At 39.2% G+C, this 23,845-nt stretch overlaps 1 protein-coding gene across 1 annotated transcript in view; it reads right to left on the reverse strand.

The window, feature by feature from the left end:
* The window catches only part of NEMP2 (nuclear envelope integral membrane protein 2), a 49,001-nt gene that overhangs the window by 19,386 nt on the left and 5,770 nt on the right, over positions 1-23,845 (reverse strand). Inside the window, exons 3-5 of the mRNA XM_036745557.1 lie at positions 1,591-1,703; positions 641-872; positions 419-491 (exon numbers count right to left, since the gene is read on the reverse strand). Coding sequence (XP_036601452.1) covers positions 419-491; positions 641-872; positions 1,591-1,703 — 418 coding nt within the window. The remainder of the gene's footprint in view (positions 1-418; positions 492-640; positions 873-1,590; positions 1,704-23,845) is intronic.

The raw sequence follows: 23,845 nt of genomic DNA on the forward strand, positions 1-23,845 counted from the left end.
CCTTTACCCAAATAAGTGTTGGCTGCACTATGTTGTCACAAAAAAAGCTTTGAATTTGGATTCAGAAAGAACTGAGTTCAAGTCACCACTCTGACATTGACAGCATTATGATCACGGGCAAGAAATTTTATCTTTCTGGAACTGAATGGATGAGTACTAAGGAAGATTTGCAAATGAGCAAAAATAGGAAATGCGGCTCTCTAAAGTACACAGAATCAACCTCAAAGTCATTGTGAGGCTCTGGATGTGATATAATACATCCATAACTAGCACAGTGACTTATATAGAGTTGACAATAAAAATCTGCTGAATTTAAATGAATTTTGAAAATACGAAACTGATGAAATAAAGACAACTGAAATTGTTAAAATGCTCCAAGTATGCTCATTGACAAAATTAGTAAAGAAACCTGACTTACCTACTCAAGGTCTTTGCTTTAAAGAACAGGACTATCCCTGTCACAAATATAAGAAAGAGTTTTGTATCCACAACTAAAAAAAAGAAAAACAAGAAAACATTAAGACTTGAAGCAAAATGTATTCAAATGTTACCTCATAAGTGTTTAATCTAGACAGTTAATTAGGATAAAATGGTGGACTAAATATTACCATTATGTTAATTTTTTAAAAACTCAACTTACTATTTCGATTCACCCTCAATGTATAGGCAAATGTCTTTTTGGTGGACTTCACATAGAAACACACGGACTTCTCATATGGATTAACATTAATGGTTATATCATTAGATTCCTTTGGTTTCCAAAATGTATGAATTGTACACTTGATAAAAGTGAGGATAGTTTCTGGATACTGACAATCACGTTCTTCCATGGGAAAGACAATGCTGAGCATGTCTGAGCTGGTAATTTTCACCTATCAAGAGAGAGAGAGAGAGATAGAGAGACAGCTGTCAGTGTTTTTTAAAACAAAAGTCAATAAAGGTGGAGCTAATGGAGAGTTACAAAGAGAACCCAGGATCAACTGATTAAGAAGAAAATATATACAGTAACAAAACACTGAAATCTCGGGAATTTTTCATGGGCATGTGCCTAATAAGAGGATACAGACTGCATATAATGCAGGCAAGCATTCCCTTTTCTGATATTTAGCTAATCAATATAGCACCAGGTAATACAAGATGGGAAAAACTGTTAGGTCTATAAGAGAGCAGGATTCATGCTTTTTTTAATAGTGTAAAAAGCAGAGATTGGGCCATTTTTTTAAGTGAAGAAAAAATACCAGTTCTCCCTTCTTCCCCATGCCTACTAGAAAGGGACCAGTATCAGATCTCAGATCCTTTCTGACTCATCTGCTATAGAGCAAAGCAGATGGTGATGGACAGCTCCATAAGAATAAACTCATGATAATTCTGCTGCTGCCAATGTGTGCTGTGTTCTCTGTTTGCTATTCTTTAGCACTGGGAGTAAGACAGACCAAATGATGAGAAGAAGGGAACAAAATACTAAAGCTTGCTTGCTAACTTGGCAATACATCTTCCACACCAAAAAGCAGTCCTATTACAAAATCTGTTTTCCAGTGGGTTTTTTTTATTTCGTCTCTCTGCATTTATGATTTAAAGGTAGAGCCTTACCAGGATGGTTGACCAAATGTATTTCCATTCCATTTGGGCATGTCGGTTGTAGCAGTAACAGACTGATTGAGAACTCTTAATTATATCCATTTCCTTCAGAACTTTACATGGTGCTGGGGGGAGGAAGAGAGAGAAAGCAGGAACTGAAACAAAATCAAATTCAAATGTTTAAGAAATATTCCTTTTTATTCCCTTGGCTTTGGGAACCATAACATTTCAGACCTTTCAACCTGTTTCATCTCATTCTTCATTCTCACCTCTCTGGGTTTTCGTGACCCTCCCACCTTGCCTAACTGCTCCTCCTCAGTTCCTTTGTTGGTTCATCACTCAGGTCATGCCCCATAACTGTGGGTATTATTCAAAGCTCTTTCTTAGGCCCCCAACTCTTTCTTCTCTACACTCTCAATGACTTCATTAGCTCCCATGGGTAAAACGACCATTTCCATGCTGATGACTCCCAGTTTTTTTAACATATGCAGACCTAGTCTCTCCCTTGAGCTTCAATTCTTCATCCTGTTTCTTGCACAAGGCACTCCATCACCTGGCTCACTGTCTTTGCATTAGCTGTTCTCCATACCTGGAATGTACTTCCCTCCTCATCTAAAACCCATAGAATTCTTCTTTTCCTTAAAAATGCAAGTCAGGCATCATCTTCTATGTGAAACTTTTCCTAAATCTCTGAACTCAAGTTACCTTGTATTTAAGTACTTTATATTAATTTGCTTTATATTTGTCCTATTTATATTTACATATTTCCTATTTTCTTTCCCCATTCAGATGTAAGGTCCTTGACAGTAGAGATGGTCTCATTTATTGTATTTGAATCCTCAGCAACTAGCCAGGGTTTAATAACTGACCAGATAATTAATAACTGACTGACCACAAATTCTTGTGCTCGTTAAGTACATCAATCTTTCCTATGCACACCATGTTTTTCCATTTTGTTGTAAAAAATGATGCTTAAGATTAATGCCAGGGAAAAAAAATCTTTTTGGTTCATAGGGATTACACATGCATTTGTCTACTATTAATATTCATTCATGCTAATAGAGCCTTATTATTCACATGACTCAATTTATTGTCGTAATAACAACACCATGTTTTTCTAATATGAAAATCTGTACTAGGTCACAGGCACAGCTAATCACTAAAATTGCTATTATAATGATTAGCCAACTAGATTTACTTTCCATTTCTTCTTTCTAGGAGTCTGTGGTAATATGGCATCTTATCTTTGAAATTGTATCAAAATTGATGTTTCCTTTCTAGATCAAGAGATTTCCTTAACTGGGCAGTACTATTCAGAAGTATGTGACTATTAATTCTATTCGGTTATCTACATGGCTGAAACTTGGTGAGCAGACTCTCTATAGAGGCTTATGGAAAGCCACCAATAAGAACTGCACAGGGGAGATCTGTGGATGTGCTGTAGACTCTACTCACAAAAAGTGTCTTAACTCATAGATCAAACCCATATCTTCCTGACTCCAAGTCGGGAAGATACTTTCCCTGGAAATGATAACAGGTCCACAGAAAGCTTGGTGTGTAACTCACATGAACCACATCATCACTAAAGCATTCATAAGTGAAACTCCTGGTCAAAGGATGACAAATAGAAAATGGAACTAATTTATCTGTATTTCTACACCAATTTATTTTAATCATCGGTAATAGGATTTGCCAAATTTGGATTCAAATTAGACCCTGAAGTGCTATTTAAAGAATCAGAAGTGGCTGGAAGACAGTTACTCAATAAACTCCTACTATGTGCTAGTACTGGTCTAAGTAGTTGGGATAAAAAAGAGGCAAAAGACAGTTGATACCCTCAAGAACCCGAAATCTAACAGGGGAGATAAACAAACAAATACATGCAAATAAGCTATATACAGGAAAAATAAAAAAATAATTAACAGAGGGAAGGCAACTGAATTAGAGAGACTGGGAAAGGCTTCATGTAAAAGATGGGATTTTATTTGGGATTTAAATGAGACTAGGAGACACAGATGAGGAAAGAGAATATTCCAGGCAGGGGCAACAGTCAGAGAAAGTATCAGAGCCAAGAGATGGAATATTTTGTTCCTAGAACAGTAAGGAGACAGTATCACCGAGTCAAAGAGTACATGGTGGGGAATATGACTGGAATCGTAGAAGGGGCCTAGGTTATGAAAGGCTTTGAATGCATTTTGTATTTGATCCTGGAGGTAATGTGGAGTTTCTTAAGTAAGGGAGCGACACGGTCAGACCTATACTTCAGAAAAACCACTTTGATGGTTGAATGGAGAATGGATTGGAGTGGGGAGAGACTTTAGGCAGACCCACCAGCAGCCTATCCCAATGAGGTGATGAGGGCCTGCACCAGAGTAGAATCAGTATCAGAGGAGAAAAAAGAGGCTTATTGGAGAGATGGTTTAAAGGTGAAACTAACAAGCCTTGGCAACAGATTGGATAGGAGGAATGATAGATAAGGAGCAGTCGAGGATAACACCTAGGTTTTGAGCCTAAGAGATTGGGATGATGGTATTGCCCTCAACCATAATGATCGGGGAGGGGTGGAGGGTTTGGGGGAAAATCTGTGAGTTCTGTTTTGGATCTGTTTAGTTGAAGATGTCTGTTGAGCATCCAGTTTGAGATGTCTGAAAGGCAATTGGAAATGGGAGATTGGAGATCAGCACAGAGCCTGGGGCAAGATAGCAGACTTGAGAATCTTCAGTATAGAGATGGTAATTAAGTCCATAGCAACTAATGAGATCACCAAGTGAAGTAGTACAGAGGAAGAAGACGACCCAGGACAGAGCCCTGTGGGACAACCTAAAGCTAGAGGGCATGAACGGGAAGAAGATCCAGCAAAGGAGATTGAGGAGGTGTCAGATAGGTTTGGTGTCCCAAAAACCCAGAAAGAAGGAAATATCAAGGAGGTAAGAGTGATCAACAACATCAAAGACTGCAGAGAGGTCAAGGAGAAGGAGGAATGAGAAAAAGCCATAGGATAGGATCTGGCAATTTAACTTTGGAGACAGCAGTTTAGGTGGAATGATGAGGTCAGAAGCCGATTGTAAGAGAGTGGGAGGACAGAAAGTGGAAGCACCTATAGGAGCAGGCCTTTTTGAAGAGTTTAGCCATAAAGGGTAGAAAAGATATAAAACAATAGTGGATGTGGAAAGATCAAGTCAGGATTTCTTCAGGATCGGGGAGACATGGGTATGTTTGTAGGCAGGGGAGAAGGAGCCACAGGAAGAGACTGAAATTAGGTGGCAGAGTAGGATAACAGAGAGGGCAATCTGTTGGAGGAGATGGGATGGGACAGGATCACTTGAGCAGGTAAAGGGATTAGCCTTGGTAAGGAATTAGGCCATGTTATCTTGTGAGACAAGGATAAAGGAGAAAGAAGGTAAAAGAAGGGAGGAAGCTCACAGTGAAGAGCCTCCATTTTTTCTGTAAAATATGAAGCAAGGTTCTCAGCTGAGAACCATTATATTGGGAAGGGAAGGAAAATAATTGTGAAGAGAAGGATGTCAGGTCCTAGGAAATGCAGAGCTGAGTGGCTTATGGGCTCTAGTGGCATAGGTTAGAGGTCAGGATAACAAAAAATAGTAAGATCCCACTGTGTTTATTGTTTCTTCCTGATCTTCCAAAAGGTATTGATTCACAGAGTAAAACACAGCCTTAAAGACTTTCCCTCTCTCCTAAGGAATCTTTCATGCATGTCATACAACATTCTTTATTATGTGAAACCAGAGATAACTGCTCCATTACCCTCTGATTACTGTCAAGTGAGATAGTGTAATATATACAGGCCAAAAACATTTGTTCACCATTGTTTGTGGAAGGCATCTCCTTCAAGGTCTCGAATGAAAAAGGGATTCCCTACAGATGAGAAGGAATTAAAGATGCTCCTGTTTGCAGATGAAACTGAGTTAATTATACCAAGCCTCAGAATATTATAACACCTCCTCAAAGAGATCCGTACTTATTCAAAAGAGACTGACCTAAAATTCATACAGGAAAAATCAAATGGATGAAAAATGTCTACTGTCCAGATTGCAAAATGCAGTTGAATGGTCAGTCTGTTGAATTAGTGTACCAGTACACACACACACACACACCCCAATACGTATAGTAGTATGACAATACATACATATTTTCTAAAGGCAGATGATTTGGAGCTTGGAATTGTGATATAAGAATGAGGGTGGGGTGGACTGTATTTGAGAAATCACATAGTGCTTTTAACCCTCCAAAGGTGTTCTCTCAAGCAAAGATTCTCACTTTTTAATATCAATGTTTTCCCAATAATGCTCTATGATTCTAAGTCTTAGAACACAAGTCTTGGAGAAAATAATAAGCCCTACTCTTGGGAGCTGACCTACATGTATAATAGATATCCTATTGCTTGCTTTCTCAATGAATGGAGGAGAGGCTGCAGGGAAGCAGATTTGGAACTGAAATATAAAAGTGAAAGAAAAAAAAGAAGTGTCTGACTGGAAAAGGAATTAGGCCAGTTGTATGTACAAGTGAGGGATAAAAGGTAAGACAGTCCAGTTGCTCCCTTAGTACTTACAAAATGTCCAAAGACCTATAGGAATGTCAACAATATATTGGGTGGATTTTTTTTTGGTAGAAAAACATGCAGAAGAATTACAAAGGTGAGAAAATGAAATTAATTCTGTATTATTTTATAATTGATTCTATTGTGTAATTAATCCTATTCTGTAATGCTTTACCATTTTGTGTGATTTCTCAAAGCCACATTTCTTTGTCTCTTTGCTTATGAGCTAAGTTTAGAAGTTCAGTTCTCTGGATAATCACTATTCCATTCTTGCCTCAAGGAAATTGCTGTCCCTGAGGGATGCAAATGGACTTTTGGGAGTCTTGGTTCCCTATCTTGAACCTTTCAAGTGGACTTAAACAATGAACATTTCTTAGTCAAAGGAGTTCAGCTACTTCTGAGTTAGTTAAAAGAAAACTTGTTATCCCTCAAAATATGAGCTGCTCAAAAACTCCATGACATCTGTTTGCTATCTTTGAAGGCCTACAAGCTGAGCTGGTATATTCCTACAACATATATTGTCCATCCTTATCTATACTAACCCAATTAAAGAGAGCCTTATCTTCCTCCCAGGAGCCAGGGAGTCTGCTGTCTTTGGTCCACTATCAATGGTCTCAGGATGCAGATGGGTCCCATCAAGCAATAAAGCATCACTCTAAGAAAGTGCAGGGGGTTGCTAGCCCCATGTGAGTGTTGGCCCATTCTTCTTAACGTAACCAATCATGTTGTCCTCAACCCCATGACGCTTCCAACCCTATAACCAATTGTATTATTTTCCTCAACTACCCTATTCTGTTCTTTGTTCTATGCTTGTAACAAGAAGCTGTGTCTCCTTCTCTGAATCTTTTGGCCTGGGGTAGCTACCTGACCCACTTTATTAACAGGTTTGTACCCTACTAAAAAATGGGTGAAAGTTGGAACTCTGCATCTCGGTTTACCTATTTTATTGAGGTAATTGGTGGCAGCAGGGGGATCAGAGGAAAGAGGCTAATCCCCCTTAAGTCCTCCGGGGAGCCCTCCCCTCACCCTTTTATTTTAACACTCCCTGTGAAATTTTTGTACCTGGAAGGGAGGCTTCTCCTGGAGAAATGTAAATGGAGGTCTGGCTCTCCCCTCAAACTGAAATTCTACAGTTTTGACTCTGAGCTTAAGGTAGACACTCTGTTGGGAAATGTTGCAGCTTTCTGTCTTGGGGTGCTATTTGTGTCCTTTTTTGAAAGTAACTGGCAATTTGGAAGTAACTGGCAATATAAAGACCTGAAAAAAAACCTTTAGGTACTTCCTTGGAGAACTTTTTTTTTGGTTCCTCATGGAGATCCCCTAGGTCTAACTACAAGAAGTTCTAAGTCCTTGGTTTTTCAAGGCTTAAAGAATTCACAGCTTTGTTTTAAAGTTTTGGAGAAGTCTTTTTGTTCGCAAAGAGAGCCCTTAGAGGAAGGCCTAAATCTTTGGAGATTTCAAGCCTGGGAGAATTTTCATTCTCCTAGAAGAGTCCCTGGATACCCAGGGAAAGGTTTTCTTTCTTCAAAGGAGGGCCCTCAGCTTACATCAGTGGAAACTGGGGGCAAAGGGCAATCAAAATATACAGAGAAAAATTCCAGAACCATCCTGACAAGAGACCTTTTATGCACATTAATCTCTTTGGAGCTCCATGTTTTTCTATCTGTGTGTTTCTCCGCCATCTACAGCATGCTATCTGGAGACATCTAGTAAACCAACTGAGAACAGAAACCTGCTTGATGTTAGCCCTCTATTTGTTAGTATGTGCTTCTGTGCGGCTTTCAAATATGTGTTTTGACATAGAGACAGAAGGATAGTGTTTTAAAATGGCTTACCAGCTACCAGAGACTTAACCCTCATAAATCTCTACTGAAGGATAAGTAGCAAGACTGTACCAGTTGGCACTTCTATATCTCTTTTGATGTATTATCTATGTATAAAAGTCAAACTAGTCTTTTTCCTGAAAAGCAAGAGTAAAGCAAAAACTTTTCTTGGGGAAAAAAAATCTCTATCTTTTAACTCTGGCCAAGTTAGAAAGCATACAAGAAACACAGATAAGGAAAGCAGGATCTTTCCCCCAATTTATAGGAATGATATCATAAACTAATTAGAAACTGAGTTTGTGACTAAAATTTAAGTTCTCTACTGTGAATTTCCAAAATGTTGTTTGAATGTTTTTATTAATGCTAAAATATTCTAGCAAGTTTAGGGTTAACATTTTGCTTTAAGAAAATTAAGAACTTAACTGTGAATATTAAATGGACGTTTTATCACTCTTCCCCTGAAGAGTGTCAGATTTATTGTCTTACAGCTAAGAGAGGTCATTTTGCTGGTTAAAAAGATGCAGGTTTGAAAACAATATTGATGAAGTTTAAAAGTGAAAAAAAATAGGTTACAGCTTACATTTTAAATAGACATGGCACTCAAAAACTACCTTTTAACTCTTTCCTGGTTCTGCCCTAGGTAGCATAAGAAGGGTAGACGAACTTAAGAAGATCACCATAGATGTATGTGAGAGCTACTCAACATCACATGGCTGTAGGTCAAAGAAGTGGAAGTCAGTTTGGCCTAAATTTCAAAGCAAGTTTACAATTTGAATTTTTAAGAACTATCTTGTTTCTTGCCCACAAAAAAAAGAGAAGCTCATTTAAAGAAGCAACTCGGATGAAAGTGAAATTTAATTTAGAAAAACACTTTGTGTTACTTTTGTGGATAATATAACAGAACTTAATTGTAACTTGGATAGACCAGGCTTTTTTACAATTTATTAAAGGTTCTTATAATTGTAAAAACATCTTTTTTTCTTTTCTTTTTTTTGTGCTAAGAACATCTTAATGAAAGTTTGCAGCAAGGATTAAGACTAGGATTGTGCAATATATGCATCTTTCCCCTTCTGAGAGAAAGATGAGGTGTTTTCATCTCCTAGAAAATAACAGAATTGCAAGTAATTAGGAATAACTCAGTAGAGTTTAATTGTTATAGGTAAACTAATGGCAAAGTCATCTAAGTTGAAATAAACCATGAAACTTAGGAAATAAAAGTTTTAGTAAGTCATTGGTTTTGTTTAACAATGTGTGCTAAAATTATAAAGGAGAAATTCTGTGGCATGAAGATTGGGACACAATTAAAATATGGAGAATTTAGGAATTGAGCAAATAAAAAAACAGTTTAGGAGAAGCGTATGAAGGAAATAAAAAGAAATGTGTGGTTTTCAAAACCACAGGAGGGGTATGTAAGGAAAAGAAGGAAGAAAGTTTAAGCATGTTGGAAAGACAAGTTTGAGGGAGTTTCTGGTTTTGTTTTTTTTTTAATAAAAAGATGAGAAACTTTATGTGTTTATTCCTTATGAAATGAAACTATAGCAATATATTTGCAACATGAATTATTTGAAGATAGCATATTAAAATCCTGGCCTTGAAAGAACATTAGAAGGGTGTATTTAGTTGTTATGAGAAGGATTAAAATCCTCATGGACCTGAAAACAGGGAGATTAGAATACAAAACTACCACTTTTAAATCTTTGAGAATAGTCTACCTCAAAGTAGTAGAACTTATAATGCTTAGTACTGGGAGTACCTGTTTTTGGGATATAGAGCCAGCAGTTGTATTGCTGGATCAAAGGGTACACACAGCTTGGTTGCTCTTGGGGCATAGTTCCAAATCACTCTCCTGAATGGTTGGATCAGTTCACAACTCCACAACAGTGCATCAGTGTCCCAATTTTCCCACATCCTCTCCAACATTTATCATTTTCCTTTTTTGTCATATTGGCCAATCTGATAAGTGTGAGGTAGTACCTCAGAGTTGTTTTAATTTCATTTCTCTAATCAAAAGTGATTTAGAGCACTTCTTCATATGGCTATACATAGCTTTCATTTCTTCATCTGAAAACTGCCTGTTCGTATCCTTTGACCATTTGTCAATTGGAGAATGGCTTATAAATTTGATTCAGTTCTCTATATATTTGAGAAATGAGGCCTTTATCAGAGACACTTGCTATATTGTTTCCCAGCTTTCTGCCTTCCTTCTAGCTTTGGTTGCATTGGTTTTGTTTGTGCAAAGCTTTCTGATTTAATCAAAATTATCTATTTTACCTATAATGTTCTCTATCTCTTGTTTGGTCATGAACCAATAACTACTTAACTTCTTTAAAAATTTGGATGCCATACCATTTGGTGCATGTGTTTAGTATTGATACTTCTTCATTGTCTATCGTATCTTTTAGCAAGTTGTAATTTCCTTCCTTATCTCTTTTAATTAGGTCTATTTTTGCTTTTACTTTGTCTAAGATTAGGATTGCTACCTCTGCTTTTTTTTTTCTTTTACTTCAGCTGAAGCATGATAGATTCTGCTCCAGACCCTACCTTTACTCTGTGTGTGTGTCTCTCTCTGCTTCAGGTGTGTTTCTTGTAAAAACATACTATAGGATTCTGGTGTTTGATCTACTCTGCTATCTGCTTCCATTTGCTGGGTGAGTTCATCCCATTCACATACACAGTTATGAATACTAACAGTATTTCCCTCCATCCTATTTTTCCTCCTGTTTGTCCTCTTTCTCCTTTCACCCTTTTCCTTCCTGCCAGTGTTTTGCTTCTGTCTACTGCCTCTCTGGGTTTGCCCTCTCTCCTGTCAGTTCCCCACATCCCTTTAATCTCCTCCCCTCCTACTTTTCTGTTGGGTAAGACAGATTTCTATATTCAGTTGATTGTGTGTATTATTACCTCTTTGAACCAATACTGATGAGAGTAAGATTCAAGCAATGCCCATCACCCACCCTCCCATCTTTCCCTCCACTGTAATAGGTTTTTCATGATTCTTCAGGTGAAATAATTTACTCCATTCTACCTCTCCCTTCCTTCTCAATATACTCCTTTTTCTCAGTTCTTATTTTTATTTCATTCCCTTAAATTCACCTCACACCCATGCCTTCTATGTATATTCCTTCTAGCTGCACTAATAGTGGTACAATTTTTAAGAATTACAAGTATCATCTTCCTATAAAGGCCCGGAAACAGTTCAGGTTCACTGAATCTCTTGTTTTCTTTTCCCTTTTTAGGCTTCTCTTGGGTCTTGATATTGGAGATCAAATTTTTCATTCAGTTCAGGTCTTCTTCTTATCAAAGTCTGAAATCCTATTTCATTGAATGACCATTTTTTTTCCTTTGAAGTATTATGCTTAATTTTGTTGGGTAGGTGATTCTTGGTTGTAGTCCAAGCTCCTGTGCCTTCTGGAATATCATGTTCCATGCCCTCCAGTCCTTTAATGTTGCATCTGCTAAGTCCTGTGTAATCCTGATTGTGGCTCCCTGATATTTGAATTGTTTCTTTCTAGCTACCTGCAGTATTTTTTTCCTTGACCTGGTAGTTCTTTAATTAGGCTATAATGTTCCTTGGAGTTTTTATTTTGGGATCTCTTTCCTGAGGTGATCAGTGGATTCTTTCAATGCCCTCTAGTTCTAGGATATTGGGGCAGTTTTCCTTGATAATTTCTTGAAAGATGCTGTCCAGGTCCTCCTTTTGATTATAGCTTTCTGGTAGTCCAATGATTCTGACACTGTCTCTCTTGGGTCTATTTTCTAGGTTAGTTGTTTTTCCAATAAGAGATTTTATATTTTCTTCTACTTTTTCATTCTTTCGAATTTGTTTGATTGATTCTTGATGCCTCATAGAGTCATTAGCTTCCATTTGCACAATTTTGACTTTTAAAGAGTTGTTTTCCTCAGTTAACTTTTGCACCTCCTTTTCCATTTGGCCAATTCTACTTTTTAAGGAGTTGTTTTCTTCAGTGGATTTTTGTATCTCCTTTTCCATTTGGCCAATTCTATTTTTTAAGCAGTTGTTTTCTTTTTCCAAGCTGCTGATTCTTTTTTTTCATAATGCTCTTGCATCACTCTCATTTCTTTTCCCAATTTTTCTTCTACCTCTCTTATATGATGTTTAAGCTCCTTTTTGAGCTCTTCTATGAATTCTTTCTGGGCTTGAGACCACTTCCTGTTTTTCTTTGTAGTTTTGCCCATAGCTATTTTGACATAACAATATCCTCTTCTGAATTTGTGTCTTGATCTTTCCTGTCACTATAAGAACTTTCTATGGTCAGATTCTTTTTGTTTGGTTGGTTTTTGCTCATCTTTTTTGGCCTTTTTCCTTTCTTTTAAATTTGAGCTCTGCTCCTGGGGTGGAAGGGGCACTATCTCAGGCTGCTTGTGCCAGGGGCTACAGGCCTTAGCTGTTCACCTGGTGCTGCACTGATATTTCCCTGAGGCCCACGGGGAGCCTCATGTCTAGTTCTGTGCTAAAGACGTGGGGTGGAGGGTGGCTGGTACTGCTGGAGACAGTAGGGGATCTGGCAGCTTACCTGGTGCTAAGCTGGGGTCTTAGTGCTGGTACAGGAGTCTGGCATCTCCTGAGACTGGTGGGGTGCTTCTGCATTTCCCCAGGGCTACACTGAAGCACATGGAAATCTGCCTGCTGGAGGCTGCCTGTTTGCCCAGGGCTATGCTGAAGAATGTGGTGGTTCTCAAGCTAGAATTTCCCCATTCCCTTGGCTATGCTGAGGCATGTTGGGGAGTCCTGGTGTTGGCGTTTCCCTGCTCCACCACACTGGGGCTCAGGATCTCCTGGTGGTTTGCTGAGGTGGGGCTTGCTGCTGGCTTCCTGGGACACTCCCGGTCTTGGACTACACTCCCATTTTACCTGAGACTGACCTTTCCTGCCAATCTTCCAAGTTTCTTGGGCTCAAAGATTGTTTCACCCTATCTTTTTGCTAAATCTGCTTTCCAGGATTTGTTTTGAGGCACTATTTTATGGTTGTTTGGAGGTGAATATGGGAAAGTTACACAAATTTACTGCTTCCTCTGCCATCTTGGCTTCCAGAAATCTCTCTAAGATTTTATAAACAAATTTATATTATTTGTTTGGCTAGCATTTATATAGCACTTTAAGGTTTGCAAAGCACTTTATAAGTATTACCTATGTCAAGCCTGAACAACATTGGGCCTGCATGCCATGCTGCTTGGGGCCCACCAAAGGATTTCAGGCGGTCCATAAAAAATACAGAGAATGTAAAACAGGCCTCCACAATATACCATCCAGCCCGCAGGTCATATGATGTGCAGGCCTGACCTGTTAATATTTGTAATATTTATTGTTCAGTTTTTTTCAGTTGTGTCTGACTCTTCATGACTCCCTTTGAAATTTTCTTGGCAAAGACACTGTAGTAGTTTGCAATTTCCTTCTCCAGCTCACTTGACAGCTGAGGAAACTGAGGCAAACAGGGTTAAGTGACTTGCCCAGGGTCACACATAGGTAATAAGTGTCTGAGACTGAATTTTAATTCAGGAAGATGAGCATTCCTAATTCTCAGCCCAGCACTCTATCTACTGTGCCACCTAGCTGCCTATTTTTAATATTACCAACATTACAAAATATTTGTAATATTACTGCAAAACATTATAAATATTTTATCCTCATGATAACCCCTGAGTGGTAGGTGTTTTTATTATATCCATTTTACAGATGAAGAAACTGAAGCCAAGAGAGGATGAGGGACTTCTTCAGAGTCACACAGTTAAATAAGAGTGTTTATGAAGCTGGATTTGAACTCAGATCTTCCTGACTCTAGATCCAGCACTATACTGACTGCAACATCTAGCAGCATCACCCACAAGCCCTTGTATTTCTTCAAAAGTATATCTTCTAAGTATACTAAGTATACTATGCCACTACTTCTTTTATCTATTCAATTCCCCCCTGGGGGAGGGAGGGAGGGGGAGAGGGAGAGAGAGAGAGAGAAAGAGAGAGAGAGAGAGTGTGTGAGTGAGTGAGTGTGTGTGTGTGTGTGTGTGTGTGTGTGTTCCAAGCCTCTGTAGCCCTTGCCTGCCTAATCCATCTACCTAGGAGGGAAGTCAGATGTTTGCCCACTGAAGGACTTTCTAGGTTCTTTTCCAAGGAAAGCAGAAGCAAAATATGTGCTCAGTAGGCCTGCATTCTCTATTATCTATTGTCAACATCCCATCTACCTCAGTTTTTCTAATTCTCCATTAGCTTCTTGCATTCAACATGGCTAAAAAAAAAAAAAGCCCTTGATATTATCTGTACCATTTATAACCTCAGTACTCCTGACTGCTCTTAAATGATGCTAACTGATGGTATCTATCCTCCATTGCCTGTTTTTGTTTTTACCTTCTATATACATTTTTTTAAAAATTTAAGTTGGTCAATAAATTCCCTATATACGCTCATCAATTTACTGAGATATCTCTCCACTTCCTTCTTAACTGGAATAATTTGTGTCATCAGAATTTCATTCTAAATGGCTTCCATTCCTTTCGGATAATTTAGTATTAATTTTAAGCCATATTCTTCTTTGAACTCTTTTCAATTTAGAAAGCTTTTCAGACTATGGCCAGATTGTCTTTGCTCCTCAACCACAAACTCTAAGATGGAATAGTCGCTCCTCCCAAGGTTCCTACCATTTTGACATTATCATTTCTCCGCTAACCTTCACTTAACAAAATCTTCAGGATGATTTATCCCTCTAATTTTTGTACTGCCTCAAAAGAATATCTTACTACATAATACTATGCCACTGCTTCTTTGATCAGTTTTGTTTCTTTAGAATAATCTTTCCTATAGTGATATTTCAGTCATGACTCTCGTGCTAGAGACAGCAGCAGAGTGAATAGTGCTAGATTTGGAATCAGGAAGACTTGGGATCAAAAACTGCTTCCTCTGGCACTTACCAGCTATGTGACTCTGGCACGTTATTTAAACTAAATCTCAGTTCCTCAACTGTAAAATGAGGGAGCAGGACTAGACAGCCTTTATGGTTCCAGCTCTAAATCTATGATCCTATCGAGTGTCTAACTATGATGTAAAATTTGTCTCCTTTCAGTAAGATGTCTGGTTCACTTCTCTTATAAATTACTGATCCTCCCTACTCATTTTCTCCTATGCTCTAATTTTTACTCTGTGTAGCATCTGGTGGGTGGATACATATACACACATACATGTACAGACAGTTTTCTCTCTCTTCTTCCCCTTTATAATCCAAATCTATTTTGATTAGTTTGACATATTTTAACATTCAAACATATTTTTATTTGTCTTCATTTGATATATTCCATTCTTACATAAGAGCTAATCATTTCTTCTATCTAGTCCAAAAATCCCATTCTCTGGTTCCATTTTCTTTTTTTTCTGGGGGGGGGAAGGCAGGGCAATTGGGGTTCAGTGCCTTGCCCAAGGTCACACAGCTAATAAGTATGTCAAGTGTTCAAGGCTGCATTTGAACTCAGGTCCTCCTGACTCCAGGGCTGGAACTCTACTCACTGTGCCACCTAGCTGCCCCATATTCTTCATGTGCTACTGATATGTCAAATGCACTCTTCGTTTCTGAAGCCTGGTCTTTTAATGAGATGCAATGATGACAATGCCATCTATATTCTTAAGGTCTGCAACTTCTTGCCTAGGACTTTACAGATCCCTAGCACTGATTTTGAGATCACTTCTGGTGATATCATTTGTTCCTGCAGGAATCATCAGAAGTGGGTACTAATTGTAATATATACCCAGACTTGGGAAGCTTTCCCTCAAAAGCTCTCTAAGTCTCAGTTTCTCCATCTGTACGAGGAGAGATTTAGACTAAATGGCCTCTTTTGGCTCTAAATCTATGCTTCTATATTCCAAATGAATGGTCTGGGAAGACTGCATACCTGCCTGTAGGTTTAGATTGCAGCTGTTGTAACAGCCTTCTGCAGAAAGTTGCCAAATACCCTGCCTTATCTCTCTTTCTTCAGACTAATATTGGCTGACTTCTCTCCTCTCTTCCAAGCATCTGAATCTACATCATTAGAGAAGACGCTGCTTCCTCTTCAGATGGTCCATCTATAACCTATGTGAGAAGAACCTCATACCTATAGCTCTTCAAAGGTCCTCCTTCTGTCATGTTCTCCTCCCCACCCTGCCACAAAAAGAGATAAGGATTCCCTTTTACCTCTTCAGATGTTTTACTTTGAAATGATTGTTCCATTATTTTAAAAAGCACCGCATTTAACCTAAATTCCTCACCCTTACTCAATAATATTTTTCATACCACTTCTCCCAAGAAGTCATTGTTAGTAACATGCTGCAGCCTTCTCACTCCCACTATGTATATTTCTATTGACCTTTGGGTTAATTATAATTTCAGTTCTTCTGAGAACTTAGTGTTCCATGATTCGGAGCTATATGGTATCACTGGGGGAAGGCTGGTGCTAACGAGATGGGCTTTTGCAGCAGCCAGTGGTCGGAGCTCACTGATGGCATCACACAAATTCCCAAATGAGTTTTAAACTGATCTCTTCCTCCTACTCATTTCTCAGCCCAGCTTATTGCTTATTTCAAGCGCCAAGCCAAAGACAGACATTTTTATCCATTATTAACTTTTATTTATCTGCCTTTAAAAAATATTAAAATTATTTCCCAATATGCTTCCCTATTACTGAAGCCTCCAAAACCTAATCAACAAAATCATCACACCTGGAAGTATATGCATCATTGTGTAACCAAAATCCATCTACTCCATAGGGATCATAAGATTATAGATTCAAAGCTGGAAGAGACCTTAGAAGCCTGAGTCTGACACCTTCATTTTACAGATGGGGAAGCTAAGGCTCGGAAAGCTAACTGACTTGCCCAAGATCAAACAGCTAGTAAGTGTCTGAGGCAGTATATGACCTTGTGGTTTCCTGACTCCAAGCCCATGCTTCATCAATTAAGTCTCATTTCCTCCTTACACTGGGACCAAGACACATCATTGCAGTTAATCCATAGCATTGTGTCATTTTCACTTACTGTTCACTTGGTATAAACACATACAAGTCTCTCTGATTTCCTCATATTTGTCATTCCTGACAGCACAATAATATTCCATTTCATTTAAATACAATTTGTCTAGTCGTTCTCTTGTTGGTAAGGCAGCTAGGAGGTGCCGTGGATAGAGTGCCAGGCCTGGAGTCAGCAAGACTCACCTTCCTGAGTTCATATCTGGCCTCTGATACTTATTAGCTGTGTGCTCCTGGTAGAAGAGTCATGTAACACTGTTTGCCTCAGTTTCCTCCTCTGTACAATGAGTGGGAGAAAGAAATGCAAACAATGCCAGTATCTTTGCCAAGAAAACCCCAAATGGGGTCACAGTCAGAAACAACTGAAAAATGACTGAATGATAAAGTTAACAGGCTCCCTCTGCCTGTGATTAATAAGTCCTTAATGAATGCTTGTTAATTGACTGGTTTCCAGTTTTTGACTATCACAAAGATGATATTTTGTTATTTACAGAGTTAGAACTGACCTCCCTGCCCAGGAGTTGGTCAAAGGATGTGGACAGTTTAGTTACTTCTAAAACATACATAACCGGTTGACTAATTCAGAGAGCTGCTGGCTCAAATGGATAAATATCAGCGCCTGGGCAATCCGAGTTTTTTCCATTTGCTTTTTTATTCTACGTTACATGCACAGATCAATCTTGCGCTGCTAGAGATTTCACTGAGAAAACTTTGTGGCTTTACAGAGTTCAATGTGCAATGACATCTACAAATACGAGTATTTGGAGAACCTCGCAGTTAATAAATGGGGAATCCTGGTGACACAACCCGCAAGTTTTCAGAGAAGTCCATTTCTCTAAGCCCTGTTCTTCCCCTCTTTCTCTCACTACCAAGAATAATGAGGATAACAATGATGATGTTAATAATAGCTAGCATTCCTACAGCACTTTAAGGTTGTTTTACCAATATTATCTCATTTGATCCTGACAACAATCTTGGAGTTTATGTGCTATTATTATCCTCATTTTAGTTAAGAAAACTGAGGCAATTAGAAGTTAAGTGACCTGTCCAGCATCACACAGTAGTAAGTGTCTGGTCAAATTTGAACTCAGGTCTTTCTGACACCAGTAATGTCGCTCTATACAGGAATCTTATGCTGACCTTGCAGACAGGCAGAGACAAGTTAAGAATCACAATCTGGAGTCAGAGGACTTGGGTTCAATTCATGTTTCTGATGCTTTTGACCCATATGAACACAGGCAAGGCATTTAACTTCCTCAGTTCCCTCAACTACAAAATGAGATTGCTGGACTAGATAGTGTCTAAGGTCTCTGCCAACTCTAGATCTAAGGTCCTATGATAAACTAAAAACAAAAACAAAATCAAATACCACACTGCAAGAAAAACATATAAGGAAACCATCCAGAGCTTATGAATATGGATAACAAAGCATGAAATGAGAAAATTTATAGTGAGCTGCCATAAAAAACAAAAACAAAACAAAATCACACTTTAAACACCTCAATATTTCGTGGTTAACAATTTCAATGATTAACAACAAATTTTGCAAGTGGCCAGGAGAAAGATCTTCAATTACAAAGGGGGAAAAACCCCCTCAAATAACACAAGATTATTCTGCCTTCACGAGAAATCTCAGAAAGGAATAGATGTGTTGGCAACCAAAAATGGGCTCCTTAGCACTTAGTCAACAAGTGCCCTTGACTAGTTTGGCTTTTTCCCCTGAACTGAATACTGTTTGTATGTTGGACTGGAGTAAGCTTGTCGGCCCCTTCACCTTGCTTCCCTTGTTTAAGCTGATGGAAAGAACCTGTGCTTTCCCGGTCAACCCCTTCACCTTGCTTAAGCAGATTGAAAGAACCTGTGCTTTCCCCGGCGTACCTTATACCCCCGCAGAAGCCGGATGGTTAAAAGCAGCTCCTGTTGGAGCCAGAGGCTGCTATAGCCATAGCCATAGCCACAGCCACAGCCACAGCCACAGCCACAGCCACAGCCACAGCCACAGCCACAGCCACAGCCACAGCCACAGCCACAGCCGAAGCAGGAGCTGCCAGTGGCAGAGCTGACCTACGGGAGGAAGCTGAACAAGGACTTCAGGCCAGTGGGTAATCTTTTTACCATAGAGGGGGAAGCATGATTTTGCTTTACGCAATCATGCTTCTCTGTAGCCTCCTGGTTACTCTTTCAAGGCGTACTTATTGGGCCTGGAAGCTTTTGATCAATATATCAAAATGGGGTTGCTGGTTCATGGGTTGGTTACTGTGGAGCCTAAATATATGTTTTGATTCTTCTGCCTTCTACTTTGAGAGTTTCTTATATCCGGCGGTTCTGAACCTTTCAGACATGTTTATGATCCTCTTTGAGATTATAAACTCTGCCCTCCTAATACAATAGAATAGTATATACTGAAAGGCAAAGGAACTTAAGACACAACCCAAAATGACATTCCCTGTAAACCTGAACCTAATAAATAATGAAAAAAAATGGAAATTCAACAAAAGGGAAGCATTTCAGGTATTCCTGTAAATAAAAAAAAAAATAAGCAAAGGGATATAACCAAAGTATTTCACTTACAAACACTCCAAACAAGAACAACAGAAGGAAGGTAAACAAGTACAACTATCATGGAAAGACTTAGTAATGAAATGAATAATTTCATGGTCAGAGGTCATTGTTTTAAAAAGCACTATGATAAAAGAACGAGAAAGGGATGATCACAAGAAAGAACATAAGGGATAAAGATTTAAGTGGAACTAAAAGAATTAGAAGAAATGCAGGTAGAAGGATTGATGCATCATGGACTAAAACCCCTGAAAGATATTAAATAAATCCAAGAACAGAAATTACTTGAGGAAGTATTCTCTATTTAACAAGAATTTATCAAACTGGAAAGCAGTTTGGCAGAGCTTTGGTCCAGAGTTCAAAATGGATACATGACCAGGATATCAAATGTCAGATGATAAAAAAGCAGATCAGGTGGCTTACACAGCTGTGGCCAGAGAGAGAATTTTTAACCAAATAGTGGGTAGAAGTCATGGCTAAAAGTCAGTGATGCTATTTGCACGAAGCTGAAAAGCTTTTGCACAAACAAAATTTATGAAACTAGGATAAGAAGGGAAGGGGACAACTGGGAAAACATCTCAGCATCAAATAAATCTTATGGGGGTCTAACACCCAAGAAATACAGGGAATTAAAACAAATATATAGAGGGGGTGGAGCCAAGATGGCAGCTGGAAAGCAGGGACTTGCTTAAGCTCTCCCCAAATCCCTCCAAACACCTGTAAAAAATGGCTCTGAACAAATTCTAGAGCTGCAGAACCCATGAAATAGCACAGGGAAACAGGTCTCCAGCCCAGGAGAGCCTCATGGTCACTGGGTAGGGTCTATCGCACGGTGCTGGGAGTAGACCGCATCCCAGTAGGAGCCTTGCCAGGACAAACCAGACGAGAGTCAGCTGGCCAGAACAGGCCCTAGGGCCATGAATCATTGAGCTGTGGCAGTTATCAGACTTCTCAACCCACAAACATCAAAGAGCAGGTTAGTGGGGAACTGCCGGATGGAGGTGAGAGTGGTCTGGCCCCATCCCTGGGGGTAGCAGAGGTGGTGCAGCTGTGGTGGCGGTGGCAGCAGCAGGAAATTCCTGAGGCTTCTTCCAGAGCTCCACCATCAGCTGCTTCCCGCGTCCCTGGCTCACATGGTGGGAGGAATCTAGCAGTGGATCAGAGCAGGAGTGCAAGGAGCACTTTGTGGGCACAAAGGAAGGTTCTCTTGCTGTGCCCTGCTTGGATCAGGATTGCAGTCATGGTTGGCGGTTCTTGGGGGAGGAGGGGGAGGAGGAACACTGGTGTGACAGAACCTGAGGTGATGGTGGAGTAGAAGCAGCTCTGAAAACAGCAGTACTTGGACCCTAAAGCTTGGGACAAAGTACTCTACTCTACAAGCAGTCGTACCCTGACAAAAAGCTCAAGGGTCAAGTAGCTGGCTGGGAACATGGCCAGACAGTAAAAACAGACTCAGACTCAGACTCCAACTCAAACTCTAGATTCCTTTTTTGGTGACAAAGAAGATCAAAACATACAGCCAGAAGAAGACAACAAAGTCAAAGAGCCTACATCGAAAGCCTCCAAGAAAAATATGAATTGGTCTCAGACAATGGAAGAGCTCAAAAAGGATTTGAAAAAGCAAGAGAAGCAGAGGAAAAACTGGGAAGTGAAATGAGAGTGATGCAAGAAAACCATGAAAAACAAGTCAATGACTTGCTAAAGGAGACCCAAAAAAATACTGAAGAAAATAACACCTTAAAGAAGAGACTAACCCAAATGTCAAAAGAGCTCCAAAAAAACAATGACGAGAAGAATGCCTTGAAAGGCAGAATTAGCCAAATGGAAAAGGAGGTCCAAAAGACCACTGAAGAAAATACCACCTTAAAAATTAGACTGGAGCAAGTGCAAGCTAGTGACTTGATGAGAAATCAAGATATTATAAAACAGAACCAAAGGAATGAAAAAAAGGAAGACAATGTGAAATACCTCCTTGGAAAAACCACGGACCTGGAGAATAGATCCAGGAGAGATAATTTAAAAATTAGTGGACTACCTGAAAGCCATGATCAAAAAAAGAGCCTAGACATCATCTTTCAAGAAATTATCAAGGAAAACTGCCCTGATATTCTAGAACCAGAGGGTAAAATAGAAATTGAAAGAATCCACCAATTGCCTCTTGAAAAAGATCCCAAAAAGAAAACTCCTAGGAATGTTGTCAACAAATTCCAGAGTTCCCAGGTCAGGGAGCAAATACTGCAAGCAGCCAGAAAGAAACAATTTGAATATTAAGGAAACACAATCAGGATAACACAAGATCTAGCAGCTTCCACATTAAGGGATGAAAGGGCTTGGAATATGATATTCCAGAAGTCAAAGGAACTAGGATTAAAACCAAGAATCACCTACCCAGCAAAACTGAGTATAAGGCTCCAAGGCAAAATACGGACTTCCAATAAAATAGAGGACTTTCAAGCTTTCTCAATGAAAAGAGAGCTGAACAGAAAATTTGACTTTCAAATACAAGAATCAAGAGAAGCATGAGAAAGTAAACAAGAAAGAGAAATCATAAGGGACTTATGAAGTTGAACTGTTTTGTTTACATTACTACATGGAAAGATGATGTAATTCATGAGACCTTTCTCAGTATTAGGGTAGCTGAAGGGAATGTACATATATATAGACAGAGGGCACAGGGTAAGTTGAATATGAAGGGATGATATCTAAAAAAATAAAATTAAATTAAAGGGTGAAAGAGGAATATGTTGAAAGGGAGAGATAGAATGGGGTGAATTATCTCACACAAAAGTGGCAAGAAAAAGCAGTTCTGTTGGAAGAGAAGAGGGGGCAGGTGAGGGGTATTGAGTGAATCTTGCTCTCATGGATTTGACTTGAGGAGGGAATAACATACACACTCAACTGGGTATCTTACTCCACAGGAAAGTAAGGGGAAGGGGATGAAAAAGGGGGGACAATAGAAGGGAGGGCAGATAGGGGGAGGAGGTAATCAAAAGCAAACACTTTCGAAAAGGGGCAGGGCCAAGAGAGAAAATTGAATAAAGGGAAACAGGATAGGATGGAAGGAAATATAGTTAGTTTTTCACAACATGAGTAGTGTGGAAGTGTTTTACATAATGACACATGTGTGACCTATGTTGAATTGCTTGCCTTCCAAGGGAGAGTGGGTGGGAAGGGACGAGGGAAGAGAATTTGGAACTCAAAGTTTTAAAAGCAGATGCCCAAAAAAAAGAATTGTTTTTGCATGCAGCTGGGAAACAAGATATATAAGGAATGGGGTATAGAAATCTATCTTGCCCTACAAGAAAGTAAGGGGAAAGGGATGGGGGGGGGAGTGGGGTGACAGAGGGGAAGGCTGACTGGGGAATAAGGCAATCAGAATATATGCCATCTTGGAATGGGGGGGGAGGGTAGAAGAAAATTTGTAAACCAAAATCTTGTGGAAATCAATGTTGAAAACTAAAATATTAAATAAAAAAAGAAAAAAACCCAAATATATAAGGCCAAAAAAAACCATTCCCAAGTCAATGCATGGTCAAAAGATCTGAATAAACAGTTCTCAAAATAACTGCACATCAAAACAACTCTAAGGTGTCACTTCACCCTTAGCAAACTGGCAAAGACAACAATATCTGGGAATAATCATTGTTGGAAGAATAGTGGAAAGACAGGTCCAATAATACACACCCTGTTGATGCAACTATGAATTGGTCTAATCTTTCTGGAAAACAATATGGAACTATGTTAAGAATGCTCATGCCCCTTGGCTCAGAGATACTACTGTTCAAAGAAATCAATGAGAAAAAAAAGGTTTCACACACAACAAAATAGTCATAGAAGCAATTTTTGTCATAACAAAGAAATGGAAACAGAGTAGATGCCTCTGAGATCTGAGGAATAACTAAACAAACTGGAGAATAACTAAATAATTGTGGCATATGGAAGTAATGGGATATTACTTTGCTGATAGAAATGAATACAGAGAAGTATGGGAAGGGCAGCTAGCTAGGGAGCACAGTGGATAGAGTGCTGGGCCTGAAGACAGGAAGACTCATCTTCCTGAGTTCAACTCTGGCCTCAAACACTTAGTAGCTGTGTGACCCTAGGCCAATCACTTCACCCTGTGTGCCTCAGTTTCCTATCTGTAAAATGAGCTGGAGAAGAAAATAGCAAACCACTCAAGTATCTTTGCCAAGAAAACCCCCCAAATAGGAGCACGATGAGTCAGACAGAAGTGAACAACAACATGGGAAGGCTTATGTGAATTAATGCCAAGTGAAATAAGCAGGGCGGGAAAACAATATTTGCAATAATTACAACAAAGTAAATG

The sequence above is a fragment of the Trichosurus vulpecula genome, chromosome 2 (genome assembly GCF_011100635.1).
Source record: "Trichosurus vulpecula isolate mTriVul1 chromosome 2, mTriVul1.pri, whole genome shotgun sequence".
NCBI classification, from domain to species: Eukaryota; Metazoa; Chordata; class Mammalia; order Diprotodontia; family Phalangeridae; genus Trichosurus; species Trichosurus vulpecula.